This window comes from Anomaloglossus baeobatrachus, chromosome 8 (genome assembly GCF_048569485.1).
Source record: "Anomaloglossus baeobatrachus isolate aAnoBae1 chromosome 8, aAnoBae1.hap1, whole genome shotgun sequence".
Classification (NCBI taxonomy): Eukaryota; Metazoa; Chordata; class Amphibia; order Anura; family Aromobatidae; genus Anomaloglossus; species Anomaloglossus baeobatrachus.
The window spans coordinates 174,375,358-174,401,408 of record NC_134360.1 but is presented as its reverse complement, the minus strand read 5'-3'; the positions used below and the strand labels follow the sequence as shown (position 1 = coordinate 174,401,408).

General features: G+C 45.6%; 1 protein-coding gene across 1 annotated transcript in view; it reads left to right on the top strand.

The window, feature by feature from the left end:
* Positions 1-26,051, top strand: part of LOC142250128 (calcium-activated chloride channel regulator 1-like) — a 136,061-nt gene that overhangs the window by 49,795 nt on the left and 60,215 nt on the right. Inside the window, exons 5-7 of the mRNA XM_075322220.1 lie at positions 3,566-3,749; positions 6,794-7,018; positions 8,691-8,915. Of these exons, the coding sequence (XP_075178335.1) occupies positions 3,566-3,749; positions 6,794-7,018; positions 8,691-8,915 (634 nt within the window). The remainder of the gene's footprint in view (positions 1-3,565; positions 3,750-6,793; positions 7,019-8,690; positions 8,916-26,051) is intronic.

The following is a 26,051-nucleotide window of genomic DNA, read 5'->3' as shown; positions in this document are numbered from 1 at the left end:
ACCGGCAAATCCAGGAGTATGTGGAGAAAAACCTCAGTCGAAGTTGAGAACAGCAAGAGCACCGGTTCAACCAGAAGGCGCCTGCAGGTCCTTTCCAGCCAGGAGATGTGGTGCTGAAACGGAAGAGAAAAGCCCACAAACTGGATGATCAGTGGGAGCAAGTCCCTTATGTCGTACAACCCACCGAGTGGGACAATGGGAAGACCTACCAGATCAGTCGTGACCAAGGGGGCACCCTGGCCACGGTTTCTCGGGACCATCTAAAAAAATGCCCCCCAGCGTTGAAAGCAGAGGCTGAAGTACCGATTCCTCCACCGGTGGAAAAGGCAGCAGAGGTAATCCACACTGTCATGGGTGACTTCCCAGCAAACTGGCCTACACAGAACGGCGCGGTGATACTTCCAGTGATACTGTTCCCACAACCCGTGGATGAAGAAGTAGTGGAAGCGGTTAACCGTGAGCCAGAACCAGTGCCAGTGCCCAGGGATGAACCTGTACCCAGCCCCCCTGCACCTCCGCCTGCCCCACACTCTAGCAGGGAGGAGGAACCGATTGTTCCCTCTACCCCACTGTCTAGCACCACTGACACCGGGCCCCGGAGGTCCACCCGTTCCAACCTAGGTAGACCCCCACTTAGGTACAGGGAGACCGTTCTATGAGTAAAAGGGGCCCGCAAATGTAAAAGAGTGTTGTGAGTTTGTTTGAAAAAAGTTAAAAGTTTGAAAGTTTACAGAAATGATAAGTGAAAATGATTATCCGAGTGTTCACCTGATTTTGTTGATTTGCAACCGGCTGGAGCCGGCACCGTTGTCCCCGTGGGGACCGTTCAAAGTTTAAAAATGCATGGGAACTATCCATGGACAAGCCCGTGAACTCTGCAGGGCAACCACAAACGTTAGTGGCTTGTAAATATGTTGGGTACCGTTACCGTTTCCGCAATGCCGCCTCCGGAGAGGCAGGTTGGAGGGAGGGCCCTGAGCAGAGCAGGCCAGGGCCCAGCCGCCAAAGGAACCGGTGGCCACCCTCTGGAGGGAAGGACAGATCCCGCTCGGGTGACTTGTGCTGGACTGTGGGTCAAGGGATGCTGCCTGGGTTTTAGGGGCAGCATCAGGGCCAGGTTACTTGGGTGGGAGAGAGCGGAAACCGTGACCGTATACCGTTGAAACGTTTAAAGTAAAATGTGCCTCCCGTCTTGGGAAGAGTTGATTAAAAATGTTATGCTTATGTTTGTTTAACCCTGTTATCCCCTTTTTACAGAAAAATAAAACCGGTGTAGGACGGCAGCCCGCGGACGGTCTGCATTTTGCTAAGGGGGAATGTGTCGCCCTGGGCAAGCCAGGGGACACAGATAACAACACCACTACACCCCATACTCCAGGTAGGCACACCTGCTAACCTAGAAACCCTTGTTGCCTTCCTCCAAGAGTCTGTTGATGCACACCAGGGGGTGGGCCAGGCGGTTGGCTCCGCCCACCAAGGAGCTCACAACTCTGGAGGCAGGAAGTAACCAGGCAGATTAGCCCGGGCAGGGCAAGAGAGCAGAACTGTCAGGGAGGAGGAAGTGGAAGGAGTGAGGAGTAGCCCAGGCAGGGGCTAGAGTAAACAACCAGAAGTGAAAGTGAAGGAAAGGAAAGTGGAAAAGGAGGAAAGCAAGAAGTGGAGAGAGCGCAGAGAGTGCGCAGAGCCTGAGAGCCCAGCTGTGTGTAGGGCTAGAACAGCAAGGTCAGCGACGGCGGTGACTGTCCGGAGGGGGACCGTTTGGAAGTTCCTGGAAGGACCCCGTTGGCTGTGTGCCCGGTGGTCTGGAGCAGTGTTCCGAAGGACAGTCAGCACCAGGGCAGGGGCCTCTCGGACCCCGGCAAGGCTAGGAGTCGCCCAATTTGCCGAATCCGTCAGTGAAGGGGACGCAGATCCCCCAGCAACAAAGTCCCGATTGACGGCAACAGCCCGACCATTACCGGGGAGACACCGCCACCGCCAAGGCACCAGTTTCCCCAGGGCCAGCGCCTGCGGGCAAAGTGTAGAGCTCCTCCGGCCCAGATTGCAGTCGGGGAGCGGGTAACCGGAGGGAATCCACCGCTACCATCAGTCAAACAGGTGCAAGGAAGAGAGACGTCACCGTCACCTACCAGGAGTGCAGGTGCAACCGTCTGTGGGACCGTCCTACCAGCCGTTGGTTTACCGTACAAACTGTGTCCGTGTCTCAGGCTGAGTGAGTACCACAGTGCCGCCAGGCACCGCGCTGCCCCCGCGTCCCTGCGCCCTCCAGGCCCTACACTTCACATCTCTTCACCGGGCCCCGGGATCACCAACCCCTACCCACGGAGGGGCAACACAACACCTGGCTGCTCCAATCACCATCCCCGGGACCCCCACACTGAGCAGCGGTGGTGCAATCATCACAACCGTGGGTGGCGTCACGAACTATAACCCCAACAAACACCCCCCCTTTCACTCACGGGCGAGGAGTGTCGCTCGAGACACCCCGGGATCCGGCCCGCAGCTCGAGCCACCAGGAGCAACTGCCGGACCCGAGCAGAAGGGGTGAGCGCGGTGTGCTGACACCCTCCTCCCCGCCCGCGACACATGCAATGTGACATCTGTTATCATTATAATGGACATGCTGTCCCGTTCCTGTCTGCCATCCATCTGCTTTTCAGAGTGTATATGTTTTTGGATCAACTTAAGTATAAAATTCATATGTGGTGTGTAATGATTAGACAGAGGTCATCGGATGATATTAAGAGTCTAATTTTGGATATTAATGTTGTGATAGAGATTGAAAATATTGAATGCATCTGATATTGAACCCTGGTCTTTGATACCAGATAGAATGGACCGCAGCGTGAGCAGTCTCTTCTTACCTCATGGTATCTCCAGTATTAGATCGGATAGATATGGTGACCAGCAGTGTGAGTGGCTTCATATTTCCTCAGCTCTCCTGGTGTTTCCAGGATTAGATCAAATAGACTGGGTGGGCAGCAGCCTCTTCTTACACCTGGAATATTCAGTATTAAATTTTCTTGTGTTGTGGCATTTCTATATTCTACTACTTCTTGGCATCCAGCCGTTTTCTACCCACACATTGCTTCTCTAGATACCAGATCCAGCATTGTGGACTCGATTTGTCAACTCAGAAATGAAAAAAGCATTAGCATATTCTGATGATTAGTCCAAATATAGACTCAAGTTTCCACATTTTCCTTCATGTCAACCACAGTTGAAGATCATAATGTCCACTGTGAGCACATATTCCTATACATGGAGAAGCTTTTCACTGCTCATGCTCACAAACACCTGTCCTATTAACATTCAAGGACAGGTTTCAGTCAGTGTAACAAGGTGGTTACAATTTTTTGTATTATATTAATCGCATCTCTTTACAAAATGAGTGTAATTTACAAATTAAGGTTTTAGGTTTTTTTTTTAGCAAATTTATAATCCTTCTGTACTTCTTCCCAATTTAATGAATAAGAAAAATCTAATGAACTTTGCTTGTATAAGTTTAATGCTTACTCATTCTCTCTTTTAAGCAGGAATAACTTCTACGCTATTTGTATTCCAGATGCTCCAGATACATTCTTGGTGTTAACGTAAAAAGAACAGATCACTGTCAGGGAAAATCTTGTCAAATGAAGTTATGCAATTTTGACCAAAAAACAGGCCTATATGAAACTGGTTGTGTTTTTGTTCCAGAGAAGAACCAAAGAATTAAGCAATCCATCATGTATTCACAGGCAATCCCATCTGTGAGTATTGCTGAATATGATTACACAGTTTGGATTTTTATTAAAAGGAATCTATGAGAAACATCCCTGTGTCTGGACTTAATGGGCCTCCTAGAAAGTCTGCTTCCAAGAGCTTAATTTAAATGAAAAGGGATGTTACCAGTTTGAAACATGTAATGACTGACAGTCTACTCTCCTCATCTCACTAAAGAACTATGTATGATTATAACTAATACAGTATAGCTGAGCTGAACTTGGTCCCACTGCAAAAATGTGCAGTTGCAGCTATCCTCTCATAGTGCTGCCATCTCTAATGCTGAAATATGCCTATTTCATCTCACATGCAGTCAATTGGGAAGAGATGAGTGCAGCTGAGCTGACAGCACTCCATGGCCTGACAGCACTGTGAATAAAGAGTTGCAGCTACAGGTATGTTTGTAATAAGACAAAGTTCAGCTATGCTAAACTGTGTTAGTTATAATCACAGACAGATCTTTAGTCAGATCTGGAGAGCAGATTGTCAGTCATTACATGTCTCACACTGGTAATGCCCCCTTTAATTTAAAATAAGCTCTTGAGGCAGATTCTCAGAAAGATCTCTGTCTGATCTATATGTATTAACAGCTACTCTACATATAAAGCAAAACTTTAATTTCTCCAGAATAAGACATTAGATTGCAGATATCAAGGTATCCTTTTCTTTTTATAATCTGCTTGTCCATATAGATGGCTTAGGAGTGTGGATCTTCCTGATAGATTCCCTTTAACTAAAATCCCTTATATGAAAATCTCCATGAATACAACACAAGTATTTCACACTTATCTAAGCCATTGCCTAAACTTAAATGTGTATTCCAAGTTTTGGCAAAGCAATGTTATTTTTCTAATGTTGGTTTTGCTAGAATTCCAACATTTTATCCTAAAGTTTTCAACTGTGATCACAGCATTCAGAAGGCAGGGAGAGCAATTTGCTTACCTCTCCCTGGCAATAAGGTCCCTGTTATGTGATCACATTAACCCGATCACTGCCATGGCAACCTTGGGTCGTCTCCGATGGCCCTGGGTTACTGAGCTATAGATAGCCTCACAGACCATGCCAGATGCCTGGTATGTGAGGCAAAGTGTCAGTGCAGCACTGACAGATATAATCCACTGCAGTGACCAAGCACTGCAGTGAATTATTTCAGTGATCAAACTCAGGAAAAAACGCAGGAAAAAATTGACATGCTGCAGGTTTTTTTCTGCACCAAAATCTGCAAGGAAAAAATCTGCAACATGTACACAACAAGTCACAATTCTCATAGACTTTGCTGGGATGTGTTTTTCCTTGCAGTATGATTAAAATATCCTGGGCATGAATCCGGATCCGGCAACTCAGGAAATAAAAAAAAAAAAAGGAAAAATATAGAAAATAAGAATTAAGCAACTTAGGGTAAGATCACACGGTGAGTAAAGCGGAGCTAATGGAATGCAATAAAAAAAAATCGCATTCCACTCGGACCAATGTTACCCTATGGGGTCGCTTCCATGTGCAATTTTTTTCTCAGCCCTAATCGGACGGAGAAAACAATCGCAGCATGCTGCGGGTGGAATCCGATTCGTTTTCACTCGCACCCATACAAGTCTATGGATGCAAGAGAAACATTGCACTGCATTCGCATTACACCAAAGTGCAGTGCGATAATTACATCAGCTGATAATGGAGGAGATGGGGAGATTACTCCCTCTCTCTCCTCCGCAGCTGTGCTCCGATCACAGGATCACATCACAGTATAATGACACTTGTCTCACACTCACAGCAGAAGGGGAGTTGGGAGTAATTAGCATAACGCATCTGATGCTTTCGCACCGGATGCTAAATGCCCGTGTGTCCTAAGTCTTACCGAGGCTCCGGCGTGGCTGTAACTGCACTGCTTCCCCCACCCATCGGCCATCCTGGAGTCTGTGATTAGTTGCAGTCAGACACGTCCCCAGCCTGTGTGACAGCGTCTGACTCCAGCCAATCACAGGCGGTGTTTGCAGGCCTATCGTACAGTAAAAATAAATAATAAAAAAATTGGCATAGTGTCCCCCCATATTATTATACCCAGCACAGATAAAGCATACAGCTGCAGGCTGCAGCACCCAGTCATGTTCTTATCTGGGCTGTGTATCAAAATAGAAGGAACCACATGCGGCCTTTTTTTAAATTTTTAATGTAAATAATTGAAAAAAACATTGTGCAGTCGTCCCCCCACAATTTTGATACCCAGCCATGACAAAGCCAGACAGCTGAGGGTTCGTATTCTCAGGCTGGGGAGACACATGCTTATTAGCCCCCAGCCTAAAAATATCAGCCTGCAGCCACCCAAAATTGTCACATCCATTAGATGCGACAGTCGCAGAACTTTACCCGGCTCTTCCCAATTGCCCTCGTGTGGTGTAAACTGGGGTAATAAGGGGTTAATGTCAGCTGCCACTAAGCCCTAGATGAGTTATGGAAGGCTTCTATAAGACCCCCCCATTACTAATCTGTAAGTGAAAGTAAATAAACACAAACAAGAAAAAATCCTTTATTTGAAATAAATCACAAAAAAACCCTTCTTTCACCACTTTATTAACCAACCAAAACACCCCTGCAGGTCTGACATAATCACACGAGGTCCCCCGATGATTCATCTCTGCTACATCTGAAGTCACAGAACGTGATCAGGGAACATGATAACCATGGGCCTCCTCAGCCTAAGAATACCAGCCTCCAGCTTTCGGGCTTTATTATGGCTGGGTATAAAAATTGGGGGGGACCACATGCCTTTTTTTAAATGATGCTATAACGATCAGAGAAGAGAAGGAAAGAATAGGCAGAACTTTGACACATGTATATCAGATTTTTCACACGAGGTAGCTAGGGGAAGAATTTGCAGCAGTAAAGTGTTAGGAGATTTCCAATTAAGAAAGTTGAAAGTTTAGGTAAATAAATGAAAAAAAAATCTAAATTTTAAAGTGTACTTTAAACTAAACTAAAAGCAAAATTGAAATACAAACAGAAGATATTAATTGTTTGTTTGACATAATTCTCTTTTCAGGTAACTGAATTCTGCGATTCCAGAAACCACAACATTGAGGCTCCAACTCTCCAGAATAAGATGTGTAACTCTCTGAGTACATGGGAAGTCATAATGCACTCTGATGATATAGCGTCTACCCCTCCGATGAATAACCTCAATATTCCTGTGCCCTCCTTCTCTCTTATTCAGAAAAGAGACAGAGTGATCACTCTTGTACTAGATGTTTCTGGAAGCATGTCCTATGTAAGTTATTAATACTAGTGTATTATATTGTAGTATATACTGTATATACAGTATGTGTAGTATATTATATTTTGATCATATATTAGTTTAATCATAAAAGTACGGTATATTCAATTAGTGCAGAAATTCTGTGACTTAAAATCGTTCCGTATTTCACAAGTGGATTGTTTCTGCAACATGAGCGTGACCATAAAAGAATAGAAAGCAAACAGGAATGAGTTATTCAGGTTTGGTGCACTTGTTAAGTATTTGCTGCAGACATTTCTGCATCAAAAACGTGTAATTGGCAGGAAAAATACTGCATAAAAACACTGCAAAAATTGACAAGGTGCAGATTTGAAACTGCTTCAAACCTGAATCTGAAAGGAATAAAATAAGCAACAAGTGCATGAGATCTCATTTCACTTTGCTGGGTCAGTAAAATGCTGTGTTTTTTGGGGCAAAAGTATGTGGGGGGGGAGGATGGATAGATGTGGCAAAAAACGGGACGTGTGAACATGCCCTCAAAGTTCCATCCTGATGCATGTAGTCCCCAGTACAACACTTTATGTCCAGTGCTAAAACGGTTCTGTCTTACCATTGTGTGGATCCAAATCACCATCATGTCAATAAATTGGTGAATCAGTTTTCATGTGATCCTTGATATAGATGGTGATTTGGACAATTGATAAGACTTAACTGATTCTACAATGTTTATCACAACTAATATGGCACATTGGTTGGCATTAGAGTTGTCGAATTGATTTGAAAGACCAAATATATCGGCCAAGTTAGTAATCTGTGGCCCTGGACAGAAGATCTGAGAACTGCCTCCTACTATCTGGCATCCACTGTTCTTCTTTTAATTAGCTGGCCTGGCACGGCATCGCCATTGCAGCTTTACTCACTTGTGATGTGCTAGGCCAGCTAATCAGAAGAAGAGTTGCAGATCCTATCCGATAGGAGGTGGTTCTCAAAGCTCCCATCGACCAGCCACAGTTTACTGATGTGACCGATGGACCAAGACCTGCAAATCAATTTGCAAAACTCTAGTTGTAAAGTAACACTTATTTATCATCTACATTGCTACAAAGCAAGACAGAGAAAATGTTTAGGACTAGAGGCGGCCATATTGGTTAGCCACAACAACCACTGCTCCAATTGTAAAGGAGAAAACACACATGATGCACAGATATACTATTATCACTGTTAAGCAGGTGTTGGTCCAGAGGTGCCTGTATCATGTGCTCAACCTGTGTATGTCTACCCTTGGGTGAGTCCAGACAACCTCTCCGCCCCTCCTCTTCTATTGGGCGGCCGCTTAGTGACGCCGCTGTGACGCTGCACGAACCACCCACTTAGAAAGGAGGCGGTTCGCCGGCAACAGCGATGTTGCTTGGCAGATAAGTACGTGTGACGGCTCCTAACAATTTTGTGCGCCACGGGCAGCAATTTGCCTGTGCCGCACAAACGACGGGGGCGGGTAACGATATCGCTGCGGGTAACACCCCCTTAAGGACCACAATATTCAACGTTTCACCTAGAGAGTTCCCATCAGAAGGGGAGGCTGTTACATTCAAGGCACCATTCTGGGTGCTACTGGTCCCATGCCTCACAAGGGTATATTATCAATTACTTTTATGTCCTAAACAAAAACTTCTAAAATCTGACTTTCCATTTTTTGCACATGTAGCAATATCGGATTCAGAGACTCTATCAAGCCGCAGAAGTTTTCATCACTCAGATAATTGAAACTGGATCCTCAGTTGGAATCGTCACATTTTCAGATTATGCGTATTACATTTCAGAATTAGTGAAAATAACCAGCAATGTCCAACGAAACCAACTAAAATCTCTTCTTCCAACTCAGACTATAAGTGGAACCGACATCTGCAGAGGAATCCTGGCTGGTTTTGAGGTAAATAATATAAATAGCAATTATGCATTACTTTATGTGGCATCATATCTGTGTTTTGCAAGCACAGTGTAATACCTATGTGACGCCCTGGGCAAGCCAGGGGTCACAGGTCATAACACCACCACACCCTACACCCCAGATAGGAACACCAAGGCTAACCTAAAATCCTTGTTGCCTTCCTCCAGGGGCTGATGTCCACACCAGGGGGTGGGCCAGGTGGTTGGCTCCGCCCACCGAGGAGTTCACAGCCCTGGAGGCGGGAAAACCAGGCAGTCAAGCTAGGGAGGAGGAAGTAGAAGGAAGTGAAGTGGTAGAGGAGCTTGAGAGAGGAGTTAAAGTGGAAGACTAAGTGAGAGTAGTGACAGAAAAAGGAACAGTTAAGCAAGCCTGAAGTTGGTCCGGGTGTGTGCCCCGGACTGAGACAGCAAGGTCAGCAGACGGCGGTGACTGTCTGCAGGGGAGACTGCTTGGAGGTTGCTGGAAGGACCGCGGACGGGTGGTGGCCCGGCGGTACCGGAGCGGTATACGAAGAGCAGTCAGCACCATTGGCAGGGGCCTTTCGGATCCCGGCAAGGCTAGGAGTCGCCGTGAATTTGCCAAATCCGTTAGTGAAGGGGACCTCTGGGTCTCCCAACAACCAAGTCCCGATTGAAGGCAACAGTCCAACCATTGGAGAGAGACACCGCCACCGCCAGGGCACCAGTTTCTCAGGGCCAGCGCCTGCGGGCAAAGTAGGGCTCCTCCGGCCCACATCCAAGCCGGGGAGCGGGTTACCGGTGGGAACCCATCGCAACCATCATCATCTTAGGTGCAGGAAAAGGGACCGTCACCGTCAACTACTGGGGAAAAGCAAGTGCAGCCGTCCGTGGGAACCATCTTTCCAGCCGTGTGTTTTACCGAGAACTGTGTCATCGTCTCAGGCTGAGTGAGTACCACAGTGCCGCAAGGCACAGCGCTGCCCCCGCGTCCCTGCACCCCACCAAGCCCTGCATCACGCACCTCATCACTGGGCCCCGGGACAACAACCCGCTACCCACGGAGACGAGAACCAACAACTTTGCTGCTCCCTGTAATCAGTCCCCGGGATCCCCATACAGAGCAGCGGTGGTGTCAACAAATCACCACAACCGTGGGTGGCGTCACGGACAATAAACTATCCCAAATCCCAATCCCCTTTCACTCACGGGCGAGGAGCGCCGCTCGAGTCCCCGGGATCCGGCCCATCGCTCGAGCCACCGAGCAGCAGCAGCAGGCCGCAGCAGCCGCAGCGGCAGCCGGACCCGAGCAGTGGGAGAGCGCGGCGTCCCCTCCTCCGCCCGCGACACATATATATTGCTTTCTCCTTGCAGGATAAAGATACAGTTTCATAGTATTAGTTGATTACAGTGATAGCCAATTTACATTGTTTTATGGTAATGTTTTACTGTTTTTACATAAAAAATCAGCCTTTTTCATTCTTCTGAGCAAAGAGCGCTATGAGAGTTTCTTTTTGCGTAATGAGCTGTAGTATATATCAGTATTTAGTTACATACAAATTTTTGATCTTTTTGTAAACTCAACATTCACTAAGAGGCATGTGAATGATAAGCAAATGAGGAAAAAATGCAAAACAACATTTTCAAATCATCTTGATTTATTCAGTATCGAGTAGGAGCATCATGCGCTGAAATACACTTACATGCCCTGGCTGCTATCAATTAGGTTATTAAATGGAATCTGTAGGCAGGTTTATGCTATGAATTCTGAGAGCAACATGATGGAGGGCCAGACAGCTTTATTTCAGCGATATATCACTTGCTAAACTGCTAGTTGCAGTTTCGATAAAATCCTAGTTTTCTCTGCTGTAGATGTAGAAGGGGTCAGAATGCAAAGCTGTGTATAACCCCGCCCACACCACTGATTGACAGCTTCCTGTGTACACTGTACGTCATCAACAATCTACCAATCAGTGTTGGGGTTACACAATAGCTGGCATGAAACACCTAGTCCTGTAGTGATAATATTCTGCTGATAAAACACTGATTATATTGAAACTACAGCAAGCTGCTGAGCAAGTAACATATCACTGGAATCAAGCTCTTTGCCCTTATATTTTGCTCCTCTCAGATTACACAGGAAAACCTGCTGACAGATTCTCTTTAATGATTGTCTGAGGAATCAGGGGCAGATACACCATTGGTGCAACCTGTGCAGCCACACAGGTGCCCAAGTTGTAAGGGGGTCCACGTCTACCTCCAAAGCCACAGTCAGCTAATCTCACAGGCACAAAGAGGGACTTGCACAGGGGCCCTCCTCGGTGTGTGTCCACCCGAATGTTCTGCCAAGTTGAATGCACTTGGGCACGCAAATCATAAAGATCCAGTGCTTTCCGGTTCCTGCGAAATTCCCGACCAATTTCATCCCAAATGTTGATGTGAGACAAGTCCAGAGTCACTTCAGGCCATGGCAGCATGTTTAAGCCATCGCTAGTGATATCGCTGCATTTAAAGCCCCCTTAACAGGTGTGTGTGGATCTCAGATCCACCTGCGCCTTTTAACCCCTTATATCGCGCTGTCAAACTCTGACAGCAAAATCTAATGCGCTCCAGCAGGGATCGCGCCGTTTGCCACCACCATAACTTGATCAAGGGGTGCCAATATATTGACATGGCAAGCACTGGGTCAGATGATGACTCTTGTCACTGCCATGACTCACTTCCTGTGAATTCTGGCAGAGCATTGGCATTCACAGGCGATCAGCATTTTTGCTGATCAGACAGTGTAACCATAAAGTCCCCTATGGGGCTAGTAAATTCAATTAAAAAAAGGGGAAAAAAATATTTTTAAAAATATTAAAAAAAAAAAGAAAAAACCTAAACCTAAAACAATAAAAAAAAAGCACATATTTGGTATCGCTGTGTTCAGAAAGGCCCGCTCTATCAAAATATAAAATTAATTAATCTGAGCGATACACAGCTTGGCGAGAAACAAATTTCCAAAAAACAAACAAGTTTTTTGGGTCACTGCAACATTGCATTAAAATGAAATAACAGGAGATCAGAACAGCACATGTACCCAAAACTGGTATGATTAAAAAAGCCAGCTCAAAATGCACAAAATAAGCCGTCATTGAGCCCCAGATACAGATAAAATGAGAACACTAAAGGTCTCGGAAATGGCGACAAAAGCGCAATTTTTTTTTTTTTTTTTAAACTTCTGAAATTATTTTTACCACTTAGATAAAAGTAAAACTATACATATTTGGTATCTCAGAACTTGAGCTGACCTGGGGAATCATAATGCCAAATCACTTTTTCAAAATAGTGAACATGGTAAATAAACCCCCCAAAAAACATTCATGCAAGTAAAAGTAAATAGAGCCCCAGCAGTGAAAAAGTCGTTTCACTAGTATTACCCAACAGAACCACTGGATGGTGCCAGAGGGGTATTAAGCAATTTCCAAAGAGAAATCCACAAACATCAGAGACACTGATACACTGCCAAGAACAATAAAGAACTATGAGGTATACGGACACTTACCCATATTGAGTGCACTGAGCGGTGCTGACATACCCCAACACGCGTTTCGCAAAAAGCACCATCCAGTGGTTCTTGAAATTATGTAATACCCCTCTGGCACCATCCAGTGGTTCTTTTGGGTAATACTAGTGAATCAACTTTTTCACTGCTGGGGCTCTATTTATTTCTACTTAATATTAACTTTTTGTGTCATGGTGACAATTCCCTGCTGGGTGTACCGACTGGTGCTGGGTCTCCCAGGACTGTCTTTGTGTACCTGTGGTTTAATTACACATTGCCACCTATTGTAAATCTATTTTTATTCCTCTTATATTAATGTATTTTGGATAAATAAAGATGTTCTATTTAATATAAGAGGATTTTTTTGTTTCTTTGAATGACTTACTTGTCCCTTATGGGACTTTTCATATTCCAAGTGTGGCCTATGGTAGTCAATTAATGTTTGGGAGTGGCCCCAAGCTATACATTATACATTTTCTTGAATATGGTGTCTGTATATTCCAGTTTTCATGTGTTGTATATGTGGCCCCCCTGAGGCTCGGGTCGCCACAGGGTACTGCACTCCGCTTGGGGTGTAGTGCTGATCATGGATCCAAGGGAGGTCGGTGCCGGTTTCATCATACACAATCACATACACAGATTGGTTGCCCCTTCCCCACTGGGGACTGGCTAGGGTCGAGTACCAAAGGGGTCGCCTACAGGGTGGTATTTACAGGTTGCCATCAAAACTGGGGCCCAATCCACTAGCTTAGGACCTGGGTGTGGGGAGGACCAGCCACCAGGGGGAGTTAGTAGTCACACATACAGCAATAGTTAGGGAGTTCCCCAGCAGGAGTGACAGTGAGTGGACGTCTTTCCTGGTAGCTCTTCTGGGACATAGAAGTTTAACGGTCGCTGTGGTGGATACTGTGTCAGTTCCCCAGGGACCAGCACAATTCAGGGTGCAGCACCCTAGGGTAATGCAATTCCACGTTGCATCACCATATTCTGCCAGACGGAGAGGTTCTATGCTTCTTCGACCACACACCCGTCCTACCTTTTGTAAAAGCAAAAAGAAAAAGGAAAAAAGAATAAAAGAACCGTTTTCCTTAATCCGGTGAGTGCTGCCTTTTCTGCCTACTTTTGGATTTGTCATATGGACTTTCTTGGGATGTGCACCTCGAAAGAGCCCTGCCTTTTGGCTTTTACTACAGCATTCACATAAGAGATCAGCAGTGCCCGTTTTTTTCCTTTTGTTATACATATAGAAATATGTAAATAGTAAAAAAATGCTTGTATTGTATGGTCCAGCCATCAATATAACAAATAGGGTATTCTAATAATGCTGCATGAACCGGTCACCAGCCAGTATGAACAAGTACAGATAGAGAGTGATGCAAGAAGATCAGGCGAATCCACTGAATAAAATCTTCATACTTTATTTGTACATGACATAATAAAACTCCATGATGCCATTATGGAGTTTAATTATGTCATTATCTGTCAGGAAGAATCCATTACTCCAAAAGAAACATAAAAAAGCCAGATTAATGTTTGCAAATGCATACAGGAACAAAGACCTTAATTTTGGAGACGTCCTGTGGTCTGACGAAACTAAAATTGAACTGTTTGGCCATAATGACCATCATTACATTTGGAGGAAAAAGGGAAAAGCTTTGAAGCCTAAGGCTACGACCGCACTTTGCGTTTCCATCTGTGTTTCCATTGCATTTTTGGTTGCGTTTACAGAAGCACCTTTTTCATGCCAAAATGCATGCGTTTCCATTTTCCATTAAAACCAATGGCAAAAGTAGTTTTTCCGACCGCACTTTGCGTTTCTAAACGCAAGTTAAAATTTGCATATTTTGTGGCAAAAACCATGCGATCAAAGAAGCAACATGTCAATTGTTTTTGCCATTTTCGGTCAGTTTTGCTAACATTGAGGTCAATGAGAAACGCATGTATTTGTGTCTTTTGCGAAATTCCAGCGTCTTACATGCATTTTCATTGCGTATCAAATGCGTTTCAAAAAATGTAAACGCATGAACTTGCTTCCTGTTTGTGACCTCAGCTAATTATGGCTGAACGTCACATCCTTTTTGCTATAGAGATATCGTTTGTTCGAACAGAACACATCGTCCGCATTGCACATCCATTTTCCTGGACAAAAAATAAAGTAAACGTGACATGTCTTGGTATAAGCGCCTCAAATTAGACGTTTCAAAGCTAATAAGTCTGGTAAGTTGTTTTTTTTTTATAATTGTTATTTTTTTTTTTTAATTTTTTGTTTTTTTGTTGTTAAATTTTTTTTATTTAATTTAAGGCATAAAACAATTTTTTATTTTTTTATGATTTCCTATGTTTTTTTTTTTATTAAATTAAATAGACAATATGCATATGTTTTATTTTTGTAAACTAAGGCTGCTTTCACACCTCCGGTTTCTGCAATGCGGCACACTCCGGCACTTTGCAGGAAAATCGCAACCGTTTTTTTTTTGCTGCCGGTTGCGTTTTTTCTGCATAGACTTTAATTAGTGCCGCATTGTGCCGCATGGCCTTGCATTCCGTCTGGTTTTTGCCGCATGCGGCAGATTTAGCCGATGCGGCGGCCGGATGCAACGTTGCCTGGCACGTTTTTTCGTGCGGCAAAAAAAAAACGCATCGCGCCGCATTCGGCCGATGCGGAGCATTTTTCAATGCATGCCTATGGCGGCCAGATGCGGCGCGATGCGGCAATAACCGCATCCGGCCGCCGCATGCAGTTTTTGCCACTGCGCATGCTCAGTAGCATGCCGCAAGCGGCAAAAACCGGACTGGCCGCAAAGGAAAATCTTATGCAAAGGATGCGGTGTGTTCACCACATCCGTTGCATAGCTTGCACAGCCGGATTGAGCCGCAGAACTCAAGCCGGATGTGTGAAAGCAGCCTAACAGGTTGAATCCATGCCCTGCATATGGGACCCTACATCACCAGACTATTTGTTAAAGTTAAAGAGAGCAGACTGTTGGCTTATTATTTGTAAAGAGCTGTATCCTCAATGGGATGAGGCTGACCAAGCTCTTCAAAACAAGATTGGTATGGTTTTTTTCTTTAAAAAAAAATGATTTATTTTTTTTAACATCAAATGAATCAAAAAGTTATAATTATTTTTTCACATATCATTGATTGCATCTTCTATCAAAAATGAAACTGATATTCGCAAACGATGGTGTTCGGTCCGTGATAGATTCAATAAGATTCATTATGATCCAGGAAAAAGTGGGTCTTCGCCAGTCAAGCCCAACTTTATTTATTACTAGAAGGTGGCCCGATTCTACGCATCGGGTATTCTAGAATTTACGTATTGTGTAGTTCATGTATGATTCTTGTTTTATATATATATATATATATATATATATATATATATATATGTTGTTGTGTGTAGTTACCAAGTGTTTGTGTAGGGCGCTGTACATGTTCTGGATGTTGTCTGGGTGTGATGGGGGGTGAGAGCGGTGTTGTTTGTGTGTTGCGTTGTTTGTGGAGCGCTGTGTGTCTGTAGCGTTGTGTGTGTGTTGCGCGGTTTGTGTGTGTGTGGTGTGTTTTGGGGGAGGTATGTTTTGTGCAATGTGTGTGTTGTGCGGTATGTGCGTATATTTGTGTGTGCAGCGTTGTCTGTGTGTGTGGGTGTCTGTGTAGGGCAGTTGTTTGTGGTTCCCAGTGTGTGTGTGTGGTGTGTTGTGCAGTGCGCGCGCGCGTGTGTGTGTGTTGGGGGGAGGTGTGCACTTCCCATCGTGCTCCATCCTCCATGCAGCGCACTCCCCATCGTGCTCCATCCCCCATGCAGCGCACTCCCCATCGTGCTCCATCCCCTATGCTGCGCACCCCCCATCGTGCTCCATCTCCCATCCTGCGCACTCCCAAACGTGCTCCATCCGCCATGCTGCGCACTCCCTATCGTGCTCCATCCCCCATGCTGCGCACTCCCAAACGTGCTCCATCCGCCATGCTGCGCACTCCCCATCGTGCTCCATCTCCCATGCTGCGCACTCCCAAACGTGCTCCATCCGCCATGCTGCGCACTCCCAAACGTGCTCCATCCGCCATGCTGCGCACTCCCAAACGTGCTCCATCCGCCATACTCCGCACTCCCCATCGTGCTCCATCCCCCATGCAGCGCACTCCCCATCGTGCTCCATCCCCTATGCTGCGCACCCCCCATCGTGCTCCATCTCCCATGCTGCGCACTCCCGAACGTGCTCCATCCACCATGCTGCGCACTCCCAAACGTGGTCCATCCGCCATGCTGCGCACTCCCAAACGTGCTCCATCCGCCATACTCCGCACTCCCCATCGTGCTCCATCTCCCATCCTGCGCACTCCCAAACGTGCTCCATTCGCCATGCTGCGCACTCCCAAACGTGCTCCATTCGCCATGCTGCGCACTCCCAAACGTGCTCCATCCGGCATGCTGCGCACTCCCAAACGTGCTCCATCCCCCATGCTGCGCACTCCCAAACGTGCTCCATCCGCCATGCTGCACCAGCATCAGCCTCTCTACCCGCAGCATCAGCCTCTCTGTCCCCAGCATCAGCCTCTCTGTCCCCAGCATCAGCCTCTCTGTCTCCAGCATCAGCCTCTCTGTCTCCAGCATCAGCCTCTCTGTCTCCAGCATCAGCCTCTCTCCTCCCAGCATCAGCCTCTCTCCTCCCAGCATCAGCCTCTCTGTCCCCAGCATCAGCCTCTCTGTCCCCAGCATCAGCCTCTCTGTCCCCAGCATCAGCCTCTCTGTCCCCAGCATCAGCCTCTCTGTCCCCAGCATCAGCCTCTCTGTCCCCAGCATCAGCCTCTCTGTCCCCAGCATCAGCCTCTCTGTCTCCAGCATCAGCCTCTCTGTCTCCAGCATCAGCCTCTCTGTCCCCAGCATCAGCCTCTCTGTCCCCAGCATCAGCCTCTCTGTCCCCAGCATCAGCCTCTCTGTCCCCATTATCAGCCTCTCTGTCTCCAGCATCAGCCTCTCTGTCCCCAGCATCAGCCTCTCTGTCCCCAGCATCAGCCTCTCTGTCCCCAGCATCAGCCTCTCTGTCCCCAGCATCAGCCTCTCTGTCCCCAGCATCAGCCTCTCTGTCCCCAGCATCAGCCTCTCTGTCCCCAGCATCAGCCTCTCTGTCCCCAGCATCAGCCTCTCTGTCCCCAGCATCAGCCTCTCTGTCCCCAGCATCAGCCTCTCTGTCCCCATTATCAGCCTCTCTGTCTCCAGCATCAGCCTCTCTGTCCCCAGCATCAGCCTCTCTGTCCCCAGCATCAGCCTCTCTGTCCCCAGCATCAGCCTCTCTGTCTCCAGCATCAGCCTCTCTGTCCCCAGCATCAGCCTCTCTGTCCCCAGCATCAGCCTCTCTGTCCCCAGCATCAGCCTCTCTGTCCCCAGCATCAGCCTCTCTGTCCCCAGCATCAGCCTCTCTGTCCCCAGCATCAGCCTCTCTGTCCCCAGCATCAGCCTTTCTGTCCCCAGCATCAGCCTCTCTGTCTCCAGCATCAGCCTCTCTGTCCCCAGCATCAGCCTCTCTGTCCCCAGCATCAGCCTCTCTGTCCCCAGCATCAGCCTCTCTGTCTCCAGCATCAGCCTCTCTGTCTCCAGCATCAGCCTCTCTGTCCCCAGCATCAGCCTCTCTGTCTCCAGCATCAGCCTCTCTGTCCCCAGCATCAGCCTCTCTGTCCCCAGCATCAGCCTCTCCGTCTCCAGCATCAGCCTCTCTGTCCCCAGCATCAGCCTCCCCATCCCAGCCTTCCCCAGGATCAGCCTCTCTCCTCCCAGCCTCCTCCAGCACGCCATGCTCCTCTGCCGACACTCACACACACCCGATCGCATACACTCACACACACCCGATCGCATACACTCACACACACCCGATCGCATACACTCACACACACCCGATCGCATACACTCACACACACTCACACTGACGATATTGCACATACGCGCTTATACTCACAACATCCGGAGATATCACATGCTTCTGGCCATGTGATCCTCCGACAGGTCCTGGAAGCTCACAGCACAGTATCGCCGCCGAGAAGCAAGCGATATCCCAGGATGTTGTGAGTATGTGGATGCGATGTGATGTGTGTGTGATGTGTGTGTGAGAGTGAGTGTGATCTGATTTGTGTGTGTATGTGTGTGTGTGTGCTGTTATGTGTGTGCGTGTGTGTATTTTCCGCCGCTGCAGGACCTTGATGTGTGGATGCGATGTGATGTGTGTGTGAGGTGTGTGTGAGAGTGAGTGGGAGCCGGTGTACACTGGTAACTATGATACACATCGGGTAACTAAGGGACCTTAGTTACCCCGATGTGTATAATGGTTACCAGCGTTCACGGCCTCCGTCAAGATCCCAGCATCGCAAGGTTATGTCTGGCGCTGCTGGGATCCTGACGGAGCCGGTGTAGAAGCAAGCGATATCCCAGGATGTTGTGATGTGTGAGGTGTGTGTGAGGTGTGTGTGAGAGTGAGTGTGATCTGATGTGTGTGTGTACTCACCTGGGAATCGGAGCTCCGTGTCAGTTGGGCCAGAGCAAGCGTGCATTGCGTGAGGGGGGCGGGGCCTGCAGAGAGCCGGGGCGAGAGGCCAATCCGTGTGGGGGGGCGGGGCCATGGCGAGCCCAGCGGCCAATCAGCTTTGTGTCACCGTAAGGACACAATTTCGGAGCATGACAGACAGACAGACAGACAGATAGACAGACAGACAGACAGACAGAATAAGGCAATTATATATATAGATAACGACTTAAAATTTCTATGTACTGGACGTAATTTGCGACAGTAAGTTTTTTTTTATAAACATTTAAATTTAATTGTTAATCAAACAAAATATTTTATTATATATACAGTTTAAATATTTAGTAAAAAGATAAAAAAAAAATAAAAAGTGAGACAAAAACAAAAAAATAATTGTATTACATTTAAATCAACAGGACAGAGGGTAATTTGACCAGCAAATAAAAAACAAACACACCTGATTTGGAAAACCAATTTAGCATCTCAGAAGCCCCAAATGCTACTTATGAAGATCTGAATGCCCATGTGGACTCAACTAATGACACTGATGATGAGAATTTATTAACTGAAATAGAAGAACTAATTCCGATAGCTGATAAAACCAAAAAACCATATCAAAAACCAAAAAATAAAATAAAAAATAGTCAAATAAGAAATAAAATGATTAATGATCATCTAACAAATCAGACATTAGAAATATTAAAAACTACAACAAATTATGATTATTTAGATAATTTCTCAATGAGCATGTCAAGCCGCATTAGAAATCTAGATAATCCCAAAAACAAATCGGCATGTATGACGGCAATTTGTGGATTGTTGGAGTTATTTGAGGATAATATTGCTTTCCCATCTGGTGTTGAGGTCCTAAATTTATATGATCAAGTTTTTGGTGAGAAAAAATCCCCGATTGTGCAAATGCCAAAACAAGTTAATAATCCTGGTAATTACAATAAACCAAGCCAATACCAACATATACAGCCATCATATCTTGAACAAAATGTAGTCCATCCTTTTCAAAGGAATGTACAACAGGCGATGGTACCAAACCCCCAACAAAATTTAAACCATAGTCAGACATTGCGTTTGCATCATAATGATGCTATTTCAGGATTTTTCACAAATGAACTATTTTCCCAGCCATAATATAATAACGAGGTTTTTGTCAAAAGAGGACAACATTTATTAAAATCAGAAATATTTATTTTATATATGCATTATCCAAATATATGTCACCAAATATGTTATATATAAATTTGATGTAAATAAAAATTATCACATGAAAATTTGTTTGAAAAAAACCCCATATTTTTTAAGGTTCAAATGTAACAAAGGCACAAATTAAATATTTGCCATATTGGATTATGAACATAATAAATTTCTTTTTTATTAATCATTAAATGGTTTTGTTTTGGTTTTATGTTTTTTTATCATTAATAAAATTACAAGTAATCATGGTTCTACAATGCCAAGTGTAGCATTTTGCCAAGGTGATAAGCCTTCATTAGACACAAAATAATTTGCAAACTTTTCTCTCATTTCTAGTCCAGAAACATTGGGCGACCACTCATTGACAGAACTGGTAGGAAGTTATTTGGCTGCTGGCCATCCACTAGATCTTTTCTATATCTTCTTAGGTAATTGTGTAAAATACAACACGCTTTAATGACTTTTACCACAGAATCTATCTTTAAATTAATTGATGAATGTAAAATCCTCCATTGACTTGTCATGATCCCGAAGGTACATTCTACATACCTTCGGGCACGACTATGTCTATAATTAAATATTCTTTTTTGATTATCCAAATGTCTTCGTGGATATGGTCTGAGTATATTCGGCTGGAGAGGAAAGGCTTCATCTGCCACAAAAACAAATTGTGTTGGAACATTTGTTCCTGGTAATGGTGTTGGCATGGGCAGATCATTATTATTGACAATCAATTGATTCCAGATTTGTGAATTTTGAAGTATGCGTGAGTCTCCAGTGCTGCCATATGAGCCAACATCTATTGCTATAAAACGATATTCTGAATCAGCCACTGCCATCAACACGATTGAAAAATATTTTTTATAATTGAAAAATATTGATCCCGATTTTTTTGGTTGAAAAATCCTATGTTTCCCATCTATCGCCCCTATGCAATTAGGGAAGTTTGCAACAGTATTAAAATGTTGTGCTATCTGGAGCCATCTTTCCAAATTTGGTTTAGCCATCTCTATTGGCGATAAGATTCTCCATATAACTTTGCATGTTTCATGGACTATTTCAGAGATGGTAGTTTTTCCTAGCCTAAATTGCAAGTGCAAAGATGCAAAGCTTTCACCGGTTGCTAAGAACCTGAAATTATTTAAAAAAATACAAATTATAATTTGTTTCATAATTTAGAAAAAAAACATTAAACCAAAAAACCTATAAAAATATATTTATAAATTTTTGAGAATTGCATTCTAAATAAAAAAATATATATATTTTTTAAAAAATAAACATATACCGTAATGTCACAATGAGCCTCTCCTCTGGACTTATTGCCTGTCACATGAAAGTATCCTCATGTGTAATTTGACTTCGCACTAGGGACAGTAAATTATCGAAGGCCTGGATTGGTAATCTACAGAAACTGATGAATTTATCCTCATACCTATATTTAATAGAAATTTCAAGCATGAAAAATATATTAGAAAATAAAACATAAAATTGAAAAATTAATTAAAGTTGCAAAAATATTATGTTTTGGGTTTTTTTTCATAATTTTTCATAAATAAAAATTAAAAAAAAAAATTCAGTTAAAAAACTCACTTCCGCAAATCAGCATATAAGACGTTAAAATGGCCTTTTTGATGCCTCTCCGATAATAAAGGGTGCACCCACATTCTTCTATTATTTTCAATCTGCTGTGTAAATTAAAATTAACATAAATACAAAAAATAAAATTTTTAACATTAATAATATTAACCCCTTCAGCCCCCAGGCTGTTTTCACCTTAATGACCGGGCCATTTTTTGCAATTTTGACCAGTGTCACTTTGACAGGTTATAACTCTGGAACACTTCAACGGATCCTGGCGATTCTGAGATTGTTTTTTCGTGACATATTGTACTTCATGTCAGTGGTAAATTTAGGCCGATATGTTTTGCGTTTATTTGTGAAAATTTCGGAAATTTGGCGAAAATTTTGAAAATTTTGCAATTTTCAAAATTTGAAATTTTATGCCCATAAACCTAAAAGATATGTCACACAAAATAGTTACTAAATAACATTTCCCACTTGTCTGCTTTACACCAGCGCAATTTTTGAAAAAAAAAAAAAATTCCGTTAGGAAGTTAGAAGGGTTCAAAGTTCATCAGCAATTTCTCATTTTTCCAACAAAATTTACAAAAAAAAATTTTTTAGGTACCACATCACATTTGGAGTGATTTGAGACACTTAGGCGACAGAAAATACCCAAAAGTGACCCCATTCTAAAATCTGTACCCCTCACTCTGCTCAAAACCACATCCAAGAAGTTTATTAACCCTTTAGGAGCTTCACAGACCAAAGCAATGTAGACGAAAAAATGAAAATGTTACTTTTTTAACACAAAAATGTTACTTTAGCCATACAAATTTGTATTTTCAAAAGGGTATCAGGAAAAGTGCATCATAAAATGTATTGTGCATTTTCTCCTGAGTACGCAGATACCCCATATGTGGTGGAAATCAAATGTTTGGGTACACGGCAGGACTTGGAAGGCAAGGAGCGCCATTTGAATTTTTGAGTGCAAAATTAGCTGCACTCATTAGCGGACGCCATGTCGGGTTTGAAGACTCCCTGAGGTGCCTAAACAATGGAGCTCCCCCATAAGTGACCCCATTTTGGAAACTAGAGCCCTCAAATATTTTTCTAGATGTTTGATGTGCACTTTGAACCCCTGGGGGCTTCACAGAAGTTTATAACGTTGAACCGTGAAAAGAAAAAAAAAATTTTTAACACAAAACTGTTGCTTCAACCAGGTAGCTTTTTTATCACAAGGGTATCAGGAAAAAATGCACCATAAAATGTATTGTGCATTTTCTCCTGAGTATGCAGATACCCCATATGTGGTGGAAATCAAATGTTTGGGCACACGGCAGGACTCGGAAAGCAAGGAGCGCCATTTGAATTTTTGAGTGCAAAATTAGCTGCACTCATTAGCGAATGCCATGTCGGGTTTGAAGATTCCCTGAGGTGCCTAAACAATGGAGCTCCCCCATAAGTGACCCCATTTTGGAAACTAGAGCCCTCAAATATTTTTTCTAGATGTTTGATGTGCACTTTGAACCCCTGGGGGCTTCACAGAAGTTTATAACATTGAGCCGTGAAAAGAAAAATTTTTTTTTTTTACCACAAAACTGTTGCTTCAACCAGGTAGCTTTTTTTATCACAAGGGTTATCAGGAAAAAATGCACCATAAAATGTATTGTGCATTTTCTCCTGAGTACGTAGATACCCCATATGTGGTGGAAATCAAATGTTTGGGCACACGGCAGGACTCGGAAGGCAAGGAGCGCCATTTGAATTTTTGAGTGCAAAATTAGCTGCACTCATTAGCGAACGCCATGTCGGGTTTGAAGACTCCCTGAGGTGCCTAAACAATGGAGCTCCCCCATAAGTGACCCCATTTTGGAAACTAGAGCCTTCAAATATTTTTTCTAGATGTTTGATGTGCACTTTGAACCCCTGGGGGCTTCACAGAAGTTTATAACGTTGAGCCGTGAAAAGAAAATTATTTTTTTTTACCACAAAATTGTTGCTTTAACCAGGTAGCTTTTTTTATCACAAGGGTATCAGGAAAAAATGCACCATAAAATGTATTGTGCATTTTCTCCTGAGTACGCAGATACCCCATATGTGGTGGAAATCAAATGTTTGGGCACACGGCAGGACTTGGAAGGCAAGGAGCGCCATTTCACAGCAAAATTGGTTGGAATTATTAGCGGACGCCATGTTGCGTTTGGAGACCCCCTGAAGTGCCTAAACAATCGAGCTCCCCCACAATTGACCCCATTTTGGAAACTAGACCCCTCATGGAATTTATATAGCTGTTTAGTGAGCACTTTAAACCCCTGGAGGCTTCACAAACGTTTGTAATGTTCAGCCGTGAAAATATTTTATTCTTTTTTTTAACCACAAAATTGTTTTTTCAAACAGGTAGCTTTTTTTTCCACAAGGGTATCAGGAAAAAATGCACCATAAAATGTATTGTGCAATTTCTCCTGAGTACACACGTACCTCATATGTGGTGGAAATCAATTGTTTGGGCGTACGGCGGGGCTCAGAAGAGGAGCGCCATTTCACAGTAAAATTGATTGGAATTATTAGCAGACGCCATGTTGCATTTGGAGACCCGCCTGAGGTGCCTAAACAATGGAGCTCCCCCACATGTGATCCCATTTTGGAAACTAGACACCCCCCCCATACAAAAAAATTAGTTTGGCGAAATAAAAAATACAGACATCAGTAAAAAAAAAAAAAATGAATAAAAAAAAAAAAAATGAGCGCTTGCCACTAAGACCAGTGCCAAACGTGAGAGCAATGCACGAGTCTCGCATCGCATCATCCACTGCAGTCTGGAAGCGAGCAACTGCGCTGGATAATGCGATGCGAGAGGGCGGGGCGGCAGATGAGAAAGGGCGCAGCGGATGGAAAATGGGAAAGGGCGCAGCGGGTGGAGGAGCGGCAGAGGATGGGAAAGGGCGCACAGGATGGATGATGGGAAATGGCACAGCGGATGGAGGAGCGGCAGAGGATGGGGGGGGAGGGAGGTGAGATGGGGATACCTACCTTACAGGATGGATCTAGGCAGCAGGATCACAGCAGACAGAAGAGGCAGCAGATGAAGGAGGCAACAGATTGAGGAGGGTGGGAGGGGGCAGTAGATGAAGAGGATGGGAGAGAGCAGGCAGCAGATCGGGGAGGGGGGCAGAGTCTGATGGGAGAGAGAGATGGCACATGGAGGAGGGGGGGCCCCGGGGGGAGGGTGGCTTGCAGCACATGTGGGGGGAGGGTGGCTTGCAGCAGCACATGTGGGGGGAGGGTGGCTTGCAGCACATGTGGGGGAGGGTGGCTTGCAGCACATGTGCTGCAAGCCACCCTCCCCCCACATGTGCTGCAAGCCACCCTCCCCCCACATGTGCTGCAAGCCACCCTCCCCCCACATGTGCTGAAAGCCACCCGCCCCACACATGTGCTGCAAGCCACCCGCCCCACACATGTGCTGCAAGCCACCCTCCCCCCACATGTGCTGCAAGCCACCCTCCCCCCACATGTGCTGCAAGCCACCCTCCCCCCGCATGTAGGGGGAGGGTGGCTTGCAGCACATGGAGGGATAGGAGTTTTAGTGGCGATGGAGAAGGGGCAGCCGATGAAGGAGGCGGCGGCCGCCGATCGGGAACAGTGGGGGCCAATTCGGGGGCAGCAGCGGCTGAAAAAGGTGGGTGCGACGGCGGCGGGGACAGTGGCGGCGGGGACAGTGGCGAGCGTGGCAGCGGGGACAGCGGTGGATCGGGAGCGGCGGCGGGGATAGCGGTGGATCGGGAGCGGCGGCGGGGACAGTGGCGGCGGGGACAGCGGTGGATCGGGAGCAGCGGCGAGGACAGTGGCGAGCGTGGCGGCGGGGACAGCGTTGGATCGGGAGCAGCGGCGGGGCGATCGGAGACAGCGGCGGGGCTGGCGGTGGCGATCGGAGCCGCGGCGGGGCTGGCGGTGGCGGGCGGGGGTATCGGAGACAGTAGCGGTGGCGGGCGGGGCGATCGGAAACAGCGGCGGGCGATCGGGGACAGGGGCGGGCGGCAACTTACCGATGGGCACCCGCAGAGACCGCTCTCCTCGGCTTCCAGGGACGGTCACAGGCCGCAGATCCACATTGATTGGAGAGAGCGGTCACAAGACCGGTCTCTCCAATCAGAGCTGGGGGCGGGTGAAGCACCGATCACCCAGCTCCAGCCAATGGCCAGTGTTACAGCAGCACTGATCAGGGCTGGATTTAAATGTTCCAGCCATTTTCAATGGCTGGAACATTACAGTGACTGTAATTGGCTGAGTGGCGTTTGTCAACCAATCACAGCCTCTGTAGGTTCGGGGAGGA